The sequence below is a fragment of the Protopterus annectens genome, chromosome 12.part0, assembly GCF_019279795.1.
Source record: "Protopterus annectens isolate FY-2018-M chromosome 12.part0, PAN1.0, whole genome shotgun sequence".
Lineage (NCBI taxonomy): Eukaryota > Metazoa > Chordata > Ceratodontiformes > Protopteridae > Protopterus > Protopterus annectens.
The window spans coordinates 607,849,439-607,868,517 of record NC_056746.1 but is presented as its reverse complement, the minus strand read 5'-3'; the positions used below and the strand labels follow the sequence as shown (position 1 = coordinate 607,868,517).

Here is a 19,079-nt window from a genome sequence, read left to right as displayed (position 1 = left end):
CTACAAAGGCCATGTGTACTCTAAAATTTTAGTAAAGCATAAATAAAGACTTTCTAGTGCCTTGGCAAAAAGGCCTTTCAAGGGTTTAAAAAACACATAAAAAAACTCATATTGACATAATTAAAAATGTAATTAAACATTCAGCCAATCAATACATTAACCTAATAATGTTATTATAACATTTTCCAATTATATTCTACATTCAGTCCAGCAGGTGTCAGTGTCCCATATTTTAAAATAAATACTGTTTCCTTGTACAGCCATCTATTCTTCAAATCTAAAGGATTATAGACTTTAACTTTCTCCAGAACAGTACTCTTTAAACAGCTGCCATCCCCTCCATGATGTAAAACAAAATGGATTGCTTGAGGGTTTTCTGTTTTATTTTTAGTATCCCTTGTATGCTCCTGCAATCTAATGTTAAAAGCCCTTTTATTCTCTCTCACATAGAAAAGATCGCAAGAGCATCAGTAATGCCCTCAGTATTCCAACTAAACAAATCCCTAGGTGTTTAAACATCATTATTAATCCTGTTAAAAGACATAACAATATCTTTACAAACTGAGCACTTACCACAAAGTAATGTGACCATAGTTTTAGGTTCAAGCATTAAACTAACCTGCGGTGTTGAAAAGTAGCTTTGGACAACCGTGCCCTTTATACTGCAAACTCTTTTTAAGGAAATAAATGGTTTATCAGCTAAAAAATTAACTACGTTTTTGTCTTTTAATAAAGAACCCCAGTAAAACTTAACATCAAAAACTGTTTCTGTAAGGACATTATGTACAGTAACAAAATGGATCTTATTTTTAGTTTCCACTTCTCTGTCAGTTATAAATTGATTTTCTCTTCTACCCTGGATTTTTTTAACATGTCAGTCACCTAATATCAACCTTTTCATAGCTGCCATGGTAATTTGTATTTCATAATCTCTTTGTTTAAATAGAGCACGTGTTCTTTATTCTTTTTCCAAAGTGTTCTCATCATTACAAAGCCTAAAAATACCCAATAACTCACTATAAGGTAATGACTTGATTAAATGTGGTGGGTGTCAACTTTTACTATCCAAAAATGGTTGCAACCTTCAAATTTCCTATGTAACTTGGTTTTAATTCTACTACCTATTGTACTCTCTAGTTCCATATCAAAAAACACTCCCTTCCTACCATATTGTGTACCATCAAACTGTATCCTAAATTTATTCTGTTGTAGTTCTTGCAAAAATTTTCAATCAATGCTTCCTACCATCACATAGGAAAATTAAATCATCAATAAATGTAAAATATTGCACTACATATTATTTTATAAAAATCTTAATTATATAAATATTTAGTTTCAAGTAATCCTATAAAAAGGTTTGCGTACATGGGGGCAAAATGTGCCCCCATTGCTCTTCCTTTAATTTAATGATACACTTCATGGTTAAATTAAAAAAAAGTTATCTGTTAGAAGTAAACTAAATCTGTTATATAGTTTGACAAAGAACTGTCTCCTAAGAAGCAGTTCAAAGCCTCTATACCTAAAGAATGTTGAATATTTGTACAGAGGCTTTTTACTTCCACTATTACCCTCTGTCCATTTTACTGATTGAATTTATCCAAAAAAAGTAAAAAAATTGTCATGTATATAAGAGTTTAATTTAGCCACTGATAACAAATATTTATGTAACAATAGTCCTACATTGTGCTGAAAATAGTTGCTTGCTGAAACAATAGGGCATCCAGGTGGAAAGACTAACTATTCTGTACCTTTGCTAAACAGTAAAAGGTTTTAAAGTACAGTCTCTTACAGCAAATTTCTTATCAATATCACTTTTAGATAAGTAGCCTAGTCTATGGCCCTTATTTATTAAGTCTTAAAAATCTGTTAGAGCTTTTTCATACTCTGACATGGTAACTACCTCATAGACACTAGCATCCTTTAAATTATCATAACACATTTTTTGTGTGATGCATAGCTATTTTGTTACCCTTGTCAGATGGTTTGAACACCAATTCTTTTAGTGGACTCATTTTGCAACGCTAACCGTTCTGCTTTAGTGAGATCATAACTTAGTCTGCTCTAGTTCTGACAAATTCATTAAAGACAGCCGCTAAAGTAAAATTAACCATAGCAGAAAAATATTTATTCATTCATGTGCAAAAGGAGGAATGAAATCACTTTTATAAGGAACACCAGTGGTATCCATTAAACAATATGCATTACTATTAAAACCCTCGTCTACAGATGAATCACAAGAAAAGAAAATACCTTCACTACTAATTTCAGAAATATCTAATAAATCATTTAAAACTTCTCTAAATTCATCCATTCAGCAGTTATGTTTCACTGAGGACAAATAATTTAATAAATGCAGTTTCCTAACGAAACAAAACACTTCTGTTTTAAAAACGTATAGTCTAGGTAGTGCAGTGGGAACAAAGTTAAGACACAATTTAATACTGACAATTCCACATCATTCAGAACATTACCAGATAAATTTAATACTAAACCATTGTTATTGTCACTAATCTGTAGTTATAATAAATAACAGAAGAGTTTCTAAATTAATACTATTTCTTCTTCTTGCTGTTGTTGCTGTTTCTCTCTTGCCGCATTTGTATGTCCTCTTTTACGAGTGGTCTCTCCATTCCACCACCCATTACGAAAATTATCGTTTAAATAAGTCAGATGTTGATCAGAAGGCAAAGGTGGATAGGCTACCTCTTCATCCTCCCATTCTGTTGAACTATACATTGCTTCCAGTGAAGCAAAAGAAACTCCATGTTGTCTTTTACTTCCTTCACCACCAAAGGAACGACCGCCCCCCTGACATCTCTTTTTTATTGATTCTAGCCAATAATATTCTTTGAATATTAGTTCAACCAAGGCAGATAGCCTAGTACTAAACTATGAAACTATATATAAGGGGACCTTCACTGAGTCACTACTAGACAGAGGCACAGTATTCTAAATCTATTCTGTGCATTTTTGTACCATTTCATGGGGTGGCGAAAGCCACATCACTATGGCTAGGCTTACAAATGCCCCAGGGCAGATAGCCTATTACTAAACTATGAAACTATGAAACCTAATACATGGCCTACTCAAAGCCATTCAGGGCTTGCAGTCATGCAGTGATTCTTCAGGATCTGAAATCCTTTCTGCTAAAAGAAAGATGATCCACTCACCTGCAAGAGGAAAGGACATACAGGAAAATGACTGGGAAGAACTGGAAAAAAAAACTAAGGACACCCTCTCCTCCAAGTCCCTTACAGAGATCTCATTTGGGGAAACACTTTCTAGTTTGAAGAAGTTATTCAAATGGGAAAAGAAGGGGAGGCATCAGAACTTCACCCCATAAAAGATACTTCGACCTGCTGGGCCTAAATGCTGCAAAACCTGTGGCCATTCCTTCCATCTTGGGAGCCCTTGTGGAAGCGTTTTTTGGCTACGTCAGAGGAACCTTCCTTCCAAATCCTTCTTCCAAAGAAACATGACAGGTTTTCCAAGGTGCAAGATTCCCAAAAATAACCAAATATGAATCATGTGGCAGATCCAAAGGTGTTGTCCAAGGATCCAGAAAATAGTTTAAACTGATTCCTGCCCCCAGCAATCTGCAAAATGACTGAGAGAATAGGGCTTTGGATAGAAATGGGAAGAATGCTTACAAGGCTGTCACCCTGGCCTACAGGACTATTAATTGCCAGACATGTGACCAAGTTCCAGATGGCTCTCCTTAGACCATCTAGGAGAAGAATTGGGGAAATAATCTTCCTTATGAAAAAAAGTGCCAGACAAATGCAAAATACAACCAAAAGGTCCAGGGCATTAGCCAGTCAAAAATATTGCTGTAGAAAATACAAAGGTAAAATAAATTAACTTTAAAAACCATGTATGTCAAGCACTTTCGTCTCTGACCATTCAGAGACTTTATCAAGATGAAAATCATTGCAGGCAAGCATCATTAAGTAGTGTGAAATACAGCCCCTCCTTTTTGAAATAACCAATATGGATGTAGAAGCATTCCAGCCATGTATTAAAAAAACCTGATATTAGTAGAAGTGATAGTAAGAATAAACCAACATGTGCAATAGTGTATAAGTATATATATAAAAAATTATAGGCAGTAACAAATATAATAATAAAAATAGTAATAAGTATGTATGCAGACAAGCCACACAGATTGTTAAACTGAGTAGTAGCATTACCTTTCTAAAGCTTTTAATTTCAAAAAGCAAGTAATAGAAACAAGTGTCATTTTAAATAATATTCCTCGTCAAACTGCCGACACCGAAAATAGGAGCAAAGCCCACTGAAAAGTAGGTTCATCCCAACAAGTATCTGAACATCTAATTATTATAAAAATTGATTACCAAGTAGGACATAACTCTTCCACTTCCGGTAGGAATGTGAAGTGCTACTCAGAAGCGCATTTAAAAAAACAGTGCATGACAAAATAATGGGAAACGTAAGCAACATTATCCAAGAGACAATTAAAATCTGTTGAATGTAATGAACTGTATTACAAAAGTTTTATAGCACAAGGTCATTTATTTTGGCTTCTGAAAAAGGGAGATACAAGATCTCTCCTCCTTTCCAACTCCTCCCACTTTTCATCTACAACCTGTCTCTACATCCCTCATCTGTACCCTCCTTCTAAAACTCAAACCCTCAACCCCCTCTGCTGACTTATTACCTGCTCAATATCTACAAACTGCAGCCAAAGCAATCGCCTACCCTGTCTCTATTCTTATAAACAGAACCATCAAAGAAGGCACTATCCCTTCCATCTGGAAGATCTCCCATATTATTCCCCTTCATAAGGGTGGAACCTCGTCAGAACTTTCAAACTTCCATCCAATTGCCCTACTTTCTCCCTTAGCTAAAATCATGGAAAAATGTATTCACCTACAAATGCTCGACCACCTCCTTCTTAATGGACTACTAGCTCCCTCCCAGCATGGATTTCGTCCCTCCCATAGCACTACCACTGCCCTTCTTTCCTTTACTGATCACATAAATAAAAACCGCAACAATAATATCCTCTCTTCTGCTGTCTTTATAGATCTCTCCAAAGCATTTGACATGGTTAATCATCAAATACTCTTGAATCTTCTGAAATCACTCTCACTTGACACTCTGGCACTACAATGGTTTATGTCTTACCTAGACAATCGAAAACAGGCAGTCCTCTGGGAAAACACTCTATCCTCCCCTCTTCCTGTCTCCCTTCGAGTCCCCCAAGGATCTATCTTAGGTCCCCTTTTATTTTCCATATTTATCAATGATCTTGCTTCTAGCATCCCCCAAGCCGTAACCATTCAGTATGCAGATGACTCCACCTTAGTCTCCTCAGCCTCTAACCCATCTGAACTTCAATCTCTCACCAAAAATGTATTTCAGCTTGTGGAAGAGTGGTTTTTACAGCGATGTCTCCTCCTTAACCCTAAAAAAACTAAACTTTTGTTGTTCACACCCACACAAAAATCTCCACCACTCCACTTCTCCATCATATCTAAAAACGGCACAGTCCTATCTCCTGACACAACAACCAAACTTTTAGGTGTTACTATCGATCATTGCCTAAACTATGACACTCATATTAATACCACTATTAAATCTACTAACAGAAAGCTTGGCTCCCTCTACAAAGTCAAGCCTTTCCTTACTCCTTCAGCCAGAATTACCATTGCTCACACCCATCTTATCTCTACTCTCCTGTATGCATCACCTTTATTCACAAACCTATCTAAAACTAACCTGAACAAATTAACTACCGCCTACAATAATATTGCCAGATTTGCTACCAGCTCCCATTTTAGATCTCACCATTGCCTAAATTTAAAACAACTTGGCTGGCTTGAACTTGATAATCAGCTATTATCTCAGCAACTTCTTATCACCCAAAAAATCCTTTACTTCCCTGAAAAAACTCCTATCCTTACCAAACTTATTAGTCCCTATAAAAATCTTTCTAACCTTCGCTCTTCACACAAACTTTTATTATCCATACACAAATCTAATAACAAAGCAGGTGACTCACTTTTCTCCTACACAGTGGGGAAAAGTTGGAACCTTCTTCCTAAGGACTTCGCTATGATCTCCTCTTCCTCACTCTTCAAAAAGAAGCTCAAACTTCATCTTACTAACCACTGGCTCTGCCCATGCAGCAGCCCAGACTAAAATCTCTCCTCCTTTTTATCACTATTTACTAATCACTGGCTCTGCCCATGCAGCAGCCCAGACTAAAATCTCTCCTCCTTTTTATCACTATTTACTAACCACTGGCTCTGCCCATGCAGCAGCCCAGACTAAAATCTCAACTCCTTTTTATCACTATTTACTAACCACTGGCTCTGCCGATGCAGCAACCCAGACTAAAATCTCTCCTCCTTTTTATCACTATTTACTAACCACTGGCTCTGCCCATGCAGCAACCTAGACTAAAATCTCTCCTCCTTTTTATTACTATTTACTAACCACTGACACTGCCCATGCAGCAGCCCAGACTAAAATCTCTCCTCCTTTTTATCACTATTTACTAACCACTGGCTCTGCCCATGCAGCAGCCCAGACTAAAATCTCTCCTCCTTTTTATCACTATTTACTAACCACTGGCTCTGCCCATGCAGCAGCCCAGACTAAAATCTCTCCTCCTTTTTATCACTATTTACTAACCACTGGCTCTGCCCATGCAGCAACCTAGACTAAAATCTCTCCTCCTTTTTATCACTATTTACTAACCACTGGCTCTGCCCATGCAGCAGCCCAGACTAAAATCTCTCCTCCTTTTTATCACTATTTACTAACCACTGGCTCTGCCCATGCAGCAGCCCAGACTAAAATCTCTCCTCCTTTTTATCACTATTTACTAACCACTGGCTCTGCCCATGCAGCAGCCCAGACTAAAATCTCTCCTCCTTTTTATCACTATTTACTAACCACTGGCTCTGCCCATGCAGCAGCCCAGACTAAAATCTCTCCTCCTTTTTTCACTATTTACTAACCACTGGCTCTGCCCATGCAGCAGCCCAGACTAAAATCTCTCCTCCTTTTTATCACTATTTACTAACCACTGGCTCTGCCCATGCAGCAGCCCAGACTAAAATCTCTCCTCCTTTTTATTACTATTTACTAACCACTGGCTCTGCCCATGCAGCAGCCCAGACTAAAATCTCTCCTCCTTTTTATCACTATTTACTAACCACTGGCTCTGCCCATGCAGCAGCCCAGACTAAAATCTCTCCTCCTTTTTATCACTATTTACTAACCACTGGCTCTGCCCATGCAGCAGCCCAGACTAAAATCTCTCCTCCTTTTTATCACTATTTCTCGCTTCCTAAGCGTATCCTCCTTACTCTCTTCTCATTCCTTAGGTCACTTAAAGTCTTACTATGAACTACCTACTCCAAGCTCCTCTTATTAGATATTACTTCTCTTTTCTACCTTACTTTTTCCAAACCTCTCTGCATTTCTCTCCCCACTTTCCTTGTGTCTTTTCTTCCACTATTACTCCCCTCCCTACTCCTTGTACTTTCCTAAAAAAAAAAAAAAAAAAAAGTTTGTGTTTTTTTTCTCTTTTTCTTTTTGCTGTATTGTTGTCACTTGTAAACTATTATCTATGTCTTTTTGTCTATACATGCCCAAAAACTTTGATTTGTTTTAATCGACTGTTCTTTGTGGAGCTTTTCTCCCCATGCCTCTACTGAAAATGGACATATATCCAGCTAGACTAGCCCGGTCAACAAATGTTAAATAAATAAAATAAATAATATATCTCCTCTTTCTTTAAGTTATTGGTGACACTAGTATGATTGTTATGCAGTGTAGTTTACTGTGTACTAGATAACTTCAAAAACAGTGTGTGATGAGGGGGATTCAGAAAATTTTGCGAAGAGGTAAGTCAAGCCTGAAAATAAGGACATACTTCCGAAAATAGGGACATCATAAATCATGTCTGAAAATAGGAATGTTCCTGCAAAATAAGGAGAGTTGAGAGGTCTGAAAGTGTCTGATGCTGGTCTTAGGACAGAAGTTTGGGTGCTGACTCGGTTAAGTGGCAACTCAGTCTGTCATGTGCAGCTGTGGTGCTGTAGATACAGTATTCAGGGCAGTAGTCATATAGTTAGTGATTGAGACATGCCTGGCTGAGGCTTCAGCTCCTTAATGCTCCCCTAGACCAGGAGCTGCTGTTTAGTACCCCAGCTAGTGAAGTTTTTAAGAAAACTTTTTTTTACCCTCTTTACCATGGTGTGAGAGGAAGTATCCATTTAAGCCATTCTACCTCAACAAGGAAAGAGTAAACCAGGGAAAGAAAAGAGAGAGAAAAAAAAGCAGTTTAAAAAAAATGGTAGGAGAAAAATAAGGGATAGCCTTTTGGGACCCTATGGTCTTCCTCCAGCAAGGAGCAGTCATGGCAATCTGGAATTCCTCCCCCAGATCTTCATTCCAGCCCAAATCCCAATCTATCCATCAGAATTGCTGGGAGGCTTTTTCAGTATCATCCAGAGTGAAACAACAAAACAAGAAACAAACAGGTACTCCATCTCTGCAGAAAGATGCAGGTTACAGTGGAAGAGCCTGTCACATTAGCTAGGCATTTCACCCATGCCAAGAGACCAACATCTGGTATACCCCGTTAGCCAAGAAATCCGAACATAGTACAGTAGAACTGTTTTCTCCCTTAGAGGACAAAGGATTCTATTGTAGGCATTTCTTACTCTGTAGAAAAGAGGGCACCTGGAGACCCATTCTAGACCTCTGAAGACATGCCTGTGAGTTCCATAGGCATGCCTTGAGAGGTCTAGAATAGGTGTCCAGCATCTCTAAACACATGCTGATGAGTTCCATATTCAAGATGTTGACCCTTCAGGCCCTGCCTCCCCTCCTATTTCCAGAGATCATGATGGTCACCTTGCCTTTAAAGGATGTCTTTGTTCACATTTTAGTCCATAGGGACCACAGGTGCTTTCTCATATTTGAAGCAAGAAAGCCTGCATTATCAATTTACCTCATTGCCCTTTGGATTGGCTACCACTTCCAAGGTGTTTACCAGGTACCTGGCTCCACTAATTGCTTTCTGCAGAGCAAGGAGGCACCCCCATATTCCCTTACTTGGGCAACTCCCTGATCAATGTAGAATCTCAGGAGGATGCAGGCAGGGTCCTTTTTCATGCCATAACACTTCTCTGGAGCCTAAAGTTTACTCTCAGCTTTCAAATGTCCAGTGTCTCCCCCTTCAGCAGGGCAGTTTTCCCAGATTCACTGTTGTATACCAACCTGCAAAGGGTATTCTTCACTATATAGATTGTTATTCCTACAGAAGTAATTCCTGCTGCTAACAAAGCAGAACAGGTCACAGACATTGTGTGTCTCGGGGCTGTGGGTCATATGATCTCATTTATAGTGATGGCTCCCTATACCAGACTGCAATTGAGGAAGCTCCAGTAATGTCTCAGGTGCATGTGGACGCAACATTCCCAATGACTTTAACAGCAGATTCTCATTCTACCTTGCATTTCCAGAGACAGGAATGGTGAGCCAAACAAAGCCGAGTGAATGCTGCCCTTCTCTTGTGGGTCAGCCAATCAAACCCATACAACTGCTGCATCAAAGCTGGTTTAGATAGCATTCATATTAGATCTCAAGGTACATGGATTATAGAATGCTACACAGAAAGAAACAACACTGTGAAAAATGTTCGCGTTGATTCAGGCTGTCAAAGCATTTAGTCTTTTTTGGGGGAAGGGACAGTGTCTTACAAGTAGTAAAAAAACAACATAGCTGTAATGTAATGCATCAACAAGCAGGGTGGGACCATATCCTATAGCTTAGCACTAACTGCTCAGGACTCAGTCATGCAGCTCAAAATGTTATTCAGGGTGATGTACATACCATTCCTTATGAATGCAGTGGCAGATTAGTTAAGATGATCAAAGGCAGACCCTCACAAATGGTTGTTACAAGGGGAGATTAATTAGTGCACAGATGAGGTGCCCTGTAGAGACACATTTGCTTTTCTAAAAAAAAAAAAACAGCTGAAAAAGATTTGCTCAAGAACACCAGGCAGAGAGGTTTGGGCAGTATATTTGTCCTCCTTCAGGTGGACAGGTCTGTTTCTATGTTTCTATGTTCCAGATCACCTTACTTTCTAACTGAGTCAAAATGTGAGGTAGAACAAAGTCTAAATGCTACTTGATAGCACCCTTTAGGCACAGAGGAAGCCTTGGTTCTCCCTTCTTTTGTAAATTTCCAGGGGACAACATCAGTTGTCTCCTTTAACAATGGAACTACTAACACATAACAAAGGGATCTCTCATACACTGCAACCTGCAAACACTGCATCATTTGTTCTCCGGCCCCAGCTTACAAGATCTAATACCACTATCATTCCTTCTTACTAAATATAATTAAGAAGGCAAGAAAGCCTAGCACTAGGTAATCTTATATATTCAAATGTTAGTTTTTCCATCTGCTGCTAGGCAAAAAGGCAGGACCATAGCTCTGCACCAGTGTCCTTGATCTTTCAGTATCTCTGCAAGCTGTTTGGTGCAGGCTTGGCATTTTCTTCCATAAAAGGTTCATTTATAGACCACCACCAAGGAAGAGAATGACAACACAAGTCAAGTCCTCTTTGACCCAGCAGCCACAATACAAAAAAATTCTGACTTGTAAGACCAGCTGTGCTAGTTGCTATCACCTCACCCAAGAGAGGGTTAGAACTTCAAGGCATTATGTATATTGTATACAAGGAATACTTTCTGTTTTTTCATCAGAGTAAACGTTGTCATTTTGAACCACACACGAGCGCAGGCTAAGTGAACTTTCATTGCTTCGCTCTCAATGTGCAGACCAAAAACATATAAAAAATATAACAATATAAATATAAAACATAACTAAATACACTATGTATGATATTAACATTGACACAACACCAGGACATAATTACAATTTTTGTATGTCTATCTGTAGCAGCACGTAGTATTGCACAGTAGATGTTGCACTTAAAGGCTTAAGCAGTGGTAGATTAGAGTCCATTTTGTCCATTGCACGGAATGTAGCTTGTATTTCAAGTTATTGCACAAAAGTAATAAGCGTTTCATGGGGAGAGGGTTGAGCCCAAGAATCTACCCTTTATTCATTCAAAAAATTGTGACAAGAGTTCTCTTTGAGTCAACTCTACAAAACAAAGGGGGGAAAAATCCTACATTCCTTAATGTGTAGAGACAGCTTTGTTTACACAGTACCAAGGACACCAGGAAAAATCAACTGGTTTATTTTAAGAGGAGGAAGAGCCAGTATTTAAATAGACCTTATCTAAAGGGCTAGCATAATGTGTACCTTATCTAAAGGGCTAGCATAATGTGTAACTTATCTAAGAGTTAGCATAATCTGTACAATGTTGCCACTTATCCCAGGGTAGTCATCTGCTGAGCACAGTCAAGGCTCACAGTACCGGGGCACAGCTGCTGTGTCCTACAAGCACCTACTTGGGCACCTGTTCACACTTTCTCAAAACATTACAGACTTGACTAGAGCAGGATGTGCTACGGCCATTCTGCAGAGCATGCTGCAAACTTTAATTACTTTTTAGATCATCCTGCACCCCCATCACTCTTAAGTTCTGGGAATTATTCCAGTAGTTAAGTCTGCTGTAACAGTGATGTAACAAAAGTGTAGTATAATTAGGAACTTACCATAACAGTAGATGTTTAAGTAGATCACTCTTTCAGTACCATATCCCCCTCCCCATTATTCATTGTCTTTGTCACCCCCCCACCACCACCACCACCACCACCACACACACTTTTTTCTTACAGATTGTAGAAATTCTGGGCTGATGTGGGATAGTCTTTCTGGGCTGATGTGGGATAGTCTTTCTTACAACCCCTCATTCCCTTTCCCCCTGGTTTAGGGTCTTTGTTCTGCATGGGTTTGTGTAGTCAGCAAGGGAAGCTTATTATGTCGCTCAGCAAGTAGGGACCTTACTGTCCATCAAAACATGCTATCATACACACTTTGCTTCTCTGTATTTTGCAGTGGATTCTGTTTCTTTTCTCGCGGCAAGAAAACTCTAAAGTGGCATAGGTGCCTAATCACTTTAAACTGGGTGTGTCTTAATGCCCTAGTGGAAATTTTTTTGCTATGCTTGGGGTGAAGGTTTCTTAGCTTAGGAAGTCAGGCGAAATTTATGAGGGAACCAGTGGCAAAGTCCCTTTATTTCTCACTGATGCAATATTAATCTGCTCAAACATTTGCTGTTATGGTGTTATTATTATACACAATTGTACTGTCCTAGAATGGATACTAAATCTGATTTTAGTAAGATAAACTGGTAGCTCTTCAGAGCTTATGAAAAAAGAGGACTGTGGGGAAAAAAAAAAAAAAAAAAAAAGACAAGTCATCAGATGTTTTCAGTACCATTAAAGCCATCTGAAATGCATGAAGAAATGGAAAGTGTGCCATTATTCATCACTTAGTTTGCATTCATTAGGCACCTGATGTACATCTGATTCGTAGGAAGGCAGACCTAGGTGCCATTGATATGAAAATCAGTGGCAAGGCTGGAAAAGCGATAGGTGAAAATCTGTTTGGCAATTAATTGCTGCAGAAGCGTTTCTCGGAGTAAGATCTGTACTGCCAGCTCTGTGGTATAGAGGAATAACACCTTGGCAGTATTGCAGACAACTTTAGTCTGGTCGTTTATTTTCTTTTACATTTTTGCACTCTCACAACAACTGAACATAGCTGCTCCTGGGAGCCTCTGTTTGTCCACAGGACAAGCCATCTCTGCCATTCCCAAACCTTCTTCATACCATTTTGGGCCAGTGAGAAGATCAAGGTGTTCCAAAACAATGTCTCATTATTCCCAAGGAAGAATTTTTTGTTATGCTCCATATTTTTCCCTCTGTGTCAAGCACCCATACTCTCCAGAGACGTACAAATTATGGCCATTTTGTAGCATCAGCCAGTGTCCTACCTCCGTAAGGACAAACACCTCCCATGTGTCTCCAACCTCTCTTGAAGATCAGCAGTGAGATGCACCCAAATTGTGCATAAACACCCCCCCCCCCCCAAGGATGGGAACATCCACTTTCCCATGACACCAGAGACAGTAATCAAACCCAGGTTGCCTGGGCCACAGTCAGAGCTTTATCATTGTACCCCTTGGTGGTGGCAGTCCAAGTTAGATTAATGGCTCAGGAGTCTGAAGGAGCTGACTGGGTAGGACAAGAGTGAGTGGCCATTGCTGGCTCACCCCTCCTGGGCAGAGGTGGCTTGGCTCAACATATAGGGTGACATCTAGTGAGAGCACTAGGTTTTACCAAGTGAAGTTTGACTAGTAAACTGAGGGGGAACATATAGAGGCACACTTCTTCTTGAAGGACTGTAGCAGCAGGCTTGGAAGAGCCACCCATGAGAAAGGAGGTGCTGCAAGTAGGGGAGATAATATGCCAGGAACGGCAAACTGTCCTGCTTCCAGCCACCCTTCTGTTGGTGGGGAACAGAGAGCTGATTGGGACTTCCAGGTGGGAACAAATGTGCCATAGGTTTCTTGCACTGTCTGGGAGAGAGCATCTTCCTTGTCCCTGGAACACCTTGACCAAAGGGATCTCAGTAGTGGAGACACCAGACAAGATCTTGAGAGGAGCAGAAAAAATAAGATTTCTACTTTACAAGCCAGGCACACTATGGTAAAACGTTGTTTAACCTTAAAAATGGCAAGCCTTATTTTGTCAATAAAGCAATCATTTTCCTGAAATAAGCTATTTACCTGTCTTGTAAGGTCTTACCATCTGTTGCTTAAAAGATGTAACGTGTGTATGCATGTTTTTTTTCTGTAGTGTTTTCTGTAACATTTTTGTGTTGTATTTGTATTATCGCCTGAACTTCTTGATAATAGTATGAAAACTTTTTCAATAGGCAGTGTGTCAGTTGTGTTAATAAGTATTCATCAGTTCCACCTTTTGTGTTTGTCTACTTTTAAAAATTCTTACTTTACTTGAAAACTTTTTCAATAGGCAGTGTGTCACTTGTGTTCATAGGCAGTGTGTCAGTTGTGTTCATAAGTTCCAAGTTTTGTGGTTGTCTAGTTTTAAAAATTATTACTTTACTAAGTCATTCTGAATGCAGAAATAAACTGAAAAATGAAAAAATTTTAAAAAATGTGTTCGTGAACTGATTTTTTGGCATGTGATTTTTTTCTTTGTTTAAACAGTTTGATTTATTTATCCCTGTTTCATAATGAAGTTTGCTAGTATAGAAGTATTGCAGTTGAAATAATGGTGCTATAATGTGTGTTTCTAAACCAGCCTAATTTGTCAGCCAGCAAGGATTGTGTTGACTTACTGAAGGAGCTTAGGTGCTGTAATCCTGTGGTATCTCGTGGGTAGAGAAAGTCTAATATAAAAGGCAGTAAAAAAAAAAAAACAACAAACTGCAAATAAAAAAGAATTAAAAAAAATTGTGTAAATCTTTGTTTTTCATTAACACAGTATTAACTCTTCAAAAGCTTGTGGACCGTTCGTAAACTTTAACACTACTTGGCAAGTAGTGCCACGCACCATTGATACGATGCCTGAGGGTCTCCAAAATTTTTTTTACGGTATAGGATCTGAAGCATTCGCTGTCCCATTCTTTGTAGTGATCTGGTGAGTACTGAGTACTAAAGACAGTGGAAAGTTCCGCAAATGTATGTTTAATTAGAAATACATGTCTGGGGAATAAGCATTTCTTAAAAGTTAAATTGATGCAGAGTATTTGAGAACGTTTTGTTTTTGTTATAAAACAGTAATGAGCCCGCGTACTGATCATTTTATGAACACTACCATATCCATAGGCATTATAACGCCAAGCAGCAGTTTGTCTTGATTTTGTGCATTCCTCTGCGGTATCTTTTGGTTGAAAAGGCAACATGTACAGGTGCTTTTCTGATCATTGAAATTCTATAGACACATACACAAATAGAACCCAATCAATTTAGAAATGTTCGCTAATAATGTTTACACTACAGTCAAGGCTAATAGAAATAAATCATGGAAAAAATGAATTTACAGCAGTATTTGCTCATTAAAGTAAAATTGAAGCTTGTATTTTTAAGATCTTCATTCTGTTACCAAAATGTTTAGGTCGTAACAGTATTAAGATTCCCCACACTTTATAAAATGAATTAAATCTGTCTGTTGTAACATGCCTAATCTTCCAGATGGATCCATTATCAAATTCTGTTTCTTTTGCGTGTATTTAAATGTACATTTAGTGTTTCAGTAATCAATGTGCTAAACCATTTTTTGTGTCTGTATATGAATGTGTATATATCAAAGGTAAGAATCAAACCTTGTGTCTGCAAGGTAAACACCTTAACCATTATTCCAGACTTTCCAGCAAATCACCACATCTGCGTCAGTGATTTAGTATAGATGCCATACATTTCATTATATTTACTGTGCTATTGTGCAAAAAAAAAAAAATCTCTGCAAATTAGATTCTTTTAAGCCCTACCTTTTCAACATAGTGTACAGGAAAAGTGAATGACAAAAACTGCATCATCATCCCCTTTGGGGAGAGTGACGTCCCCACATATTAGCTCAATAATAACAACGTCCTAAGCACACAATCAGTTGTGAGGATTTGGACACCCAGGTTGATAGCAACCTAACTTTTGACCACAATGTTGTGTCTATTGTACGGAAAACTTTCTACATGCCCCACCTCATAAGTAAGGGTATTTCATCCAGGGACAAGGAGGTTATAACATCCCTGTATTCTTCCCCTATAAGGCCAATTATTGAGTACATCACCCCCTTTGGCATGTACCTTGCAAAGCACATGCAGCAGCTGGAAAGACCATAGAGGTTCCTCACCAGAAGAATCCTGGGCCTCAAACATCTGCCCTGCCCAGATAGGCTAAAAGCCCTGTCCCTCTACTCAGTTTCATACAGACTCAGAGGTGACCTCTGTCTGGCATACAAAGCAATCTCAAACCCCGCCTTGATGGGATTGCTGCATATCCTCAAGTCAAGCTCAACTCAAGTAACCCGAACACGCGACCTCGACCTGGTCTATGACATCAGTCGGACTTGTTGATGGGACAGATTTGTGTCCCAGAGACTCCCCCATCTGTGGAATAGAATCCCTCTTCACGTCAAGCAGAGTACCTCATTATCCCTTTTCAAGCACAACCTGGATAACTGGATGGGAAACAGAAAGTACACCCCTGGGATTCCACCTGTCTCTCTGCTGGACAGGGGCTTTGGGTGCTGACTTGTCTTAAACATGGGCTAAACTCTTGGCTAGGCTCATAAGGGCCTAAGGGCCAATAGTCTAGTAACTTCCAATGATCCTGTAAGTAAAAGATAATCTCTTTTTTGAGGTTCGTACTGTGTTAAAAAGCCCACCAAATTACCCTATATCCTTATTTGTCAAAAGTGGCAAATGAGAGATAGTGCAGGAATTAATAAGACATTAAAAATAATTCAGCTACACTGACACTTATAGTTGGTTGTACTGATAAGTAAGCAATTAATTTCTGTACATCTTCAAGGGAATTCAGACATGGCCAGCACAGTGGTGCAGCGATTAGCGTTGTCACCTCACAGCAAGAGGTTCTCTGGTTCGATTCTCAGATGTGATGCCTTCTGTGAGGAGTCTGCATGTCCTCCCTGCATTTGCGTGGCTTTCCTCTGGGTTCTTCAGTTTCTTACCACATTCCAAAGATATGCATCTGAAGCATTTCTCCCCGAGCCTCTGCTGAAAATAGGCACTGTCCCAGTCTGACTTTCCCAGTAAACAAATGTTAAATAAATAAATAAATAAAAATAAAATAATGACATGTTAAAAGTTTATCTGGTTCCATAAAACCCACATCCCTTGGTCTACTCAGCATCTCCTTGGCTAAAAAGTGATTTTTGTTGTAGACTGAAAATTATTCCTTCAGCTTTGCCTTCACAGCTTTAACAGTTAAGGCTGTGAAGACAATATCTGATGGGTAGCTGTGGCTTTAGTTTTTCTTGAGCAACAGTGAACAATAGCCCTGCATACTGGCTGTTCCTGGATCTATCAGTCAAAGAAAAACAAATCTGCTGTCAAGGGCTGGAACTGTTCATATTCTTCCTCCAAACTTTTGGGCTAGGTAGCAGCACTGTTTATCTTGTTTCCGCTTAGATTTTCTATGGAGAATCCCCAGGTTAAAGTTATTTTTCTGGCTGACATGAATGCTAATGGTCTTAGTGGGGAGGGTCCATCGTAAGTAACCTCTGGGACTAAGCACTCTAGCATTAGGACTGCTCAGCACTCCGGACTTTCCCAGGCTGCTGTTCCTCTACCCCTTTGCTGTCGTGTACTGCTGGAGTTTGCAGCAACTTATTCCAGATCATCGTTGGTATGCTTTGATACATTGTGGCTATTCAGATGGTCTCTATTTTTGTGCTTTGTGACGCCATTTCTTGCCAGAAAAAGAAGTCCCACAATGCCACCTTATTCATTTTTTTCTTACTGAATTCTCTTTTTCCCTTCCTGAGAGATGGCTTTCTTGTTATAGTTAGACTGTTTTGGTTTTCTAAGTTAGAGTGTTGTGAGATTTCTGTTGGTGTCCTCACCTTACTTTGGGAATTCCCATCTGCATTTTTTTGGGAGACAGCATCTTTTGATGCTGCATGTGTCTGCCTTTTTGCTGCTACAGGGCATGAATTTCGTAAATGTCATTACGGAGAAAGCATTCACCCTCGGTGCAATGACATCAGATTTATTTTCTGTTTAGACAGGTGTATTGCCCTGAAGTGTGTAATATTTATAGAAACTTTACTTCTGGCACCTGTTGGCATTGACATGAGGCTAAAGTTTCATTTTATTAACAAGCTGTGGCTGCACAATCATCTTTTTCAACATCAGCGGACTCAACATTAACCCCAGGTTTTGCCTTACCTTCATCCTTGAGGATTTGGGCTCTGAGCATCTTTGCACTTTTCTAGTCAAAGGTTGTCAAGCAGCACTTTGACCTCAGTAAATTTGGATGTTGACTCTGTCCCCTTTAAACAGCAGTCCAAGGTCAATAATTCTGTAAAGGATAAATAGCACCAAAGTCTCTCTGCATTCTCTGAGGTAGCTGACCAAGCTGTGGGGGTTTCATGTTAAATGAGCTTCTGTGCAGGTTGCGGTTTCTCCTGCCCATAGTGTTTTTTTTTTTTTTGCCTCTAGCCAAAGAGCTTGGAGTGTCTACCTTCCAACTTGGATTGACAGGTCCAGGATATTTCAAAGCCCAAGACCACTAGACCAGTTCAAGCTCCCACGTTGTTGTCAGTTTAGATTACAGGAAATTGGTGAAGGTTGTATTTATAGTGCACAGCACTTGTCTGTCTCTTGCACTCCACCAGGGTTCCAGGTTGAAACTTTTCTTCAAGTCATTGGAATCTTCTTCCCGGATATCAACCTATGTGACATCAACCTCTAAAATTGGTATTGATGAGCATGGTGCCAACATCAGTGGGCTCCCCTACCTGCAGTGCAGTTCTGCTGTGTTTCCTCGTTTATCAGGGACTATCAAGTCAGAGTGTAAATGCAGAATCTGTGTTCTGCTGTGTTTAGGTTGACTGTTTTTGTCAACTGAAACTGGTGTCTTCTCTATCGCAGTTGGGGATGGCCAGAAATGGTGCCACAATGCTTTTAGCCAGAATTGGTATTGGCTTTTCTAGGTGTTGCTGCTTGGGCACCAGTAGTTTCAGTCTTGGAACCTAGTTCAACTTCTACTTCAATCCTGCACCTTCAGTCTCCAGCTGTGCTGTCTTCTCCTGGATCCCCAGCCTTTTTCAACTTCAGCTCTGACTTGACCTGGCACCTCTTGTAGATCTGACTGGCCACCAGCCTCACAGGGATGATAGTAAGGCCAAGGCTTCTCAAAAGGTCCAGTCTTCCACATCTGAACCTAGGCTTCTCCTTCTTGCTGTTCTCTGTCACCCTTAGGGCAATTTGGAAGATCAGGTCTAGAAGTAACAACCTTGACTCCCCTATGGAGTCTCCCATATCTAACCTGGATGAACACGAACAAAAAATTCCTCCTGAATGACCCTGAGCTTGGAGAGATCCTGGAAATTATGTAGCTG

General features: G+C 39.6%; 1 protein-coding gene across 2 annotated transcripts in view; it reads left to right on the top strand.

Annotated features, from left to right (window-relative positions):
- TMC7 (transmembrane channel like 7) overlaps positions 1-19,079 on the top strand; it is a 689,334-nt gene that overhangs the window by 623,486 nt on the left and 46,769 nt on the right. For both annotated transcript variants that reach the window (XM_044089735.1, XM_044089734.1), the window contains exon 14: positions 14,478-14,633. In XM_044089735.1, coding sequence (XP_043945670.1) covers positions 14,478-14,633 — 156 coding nt within the window. The remainder of the gene's footprint in view (positions 1-14,477; positions 14,634-19,079) is intronic.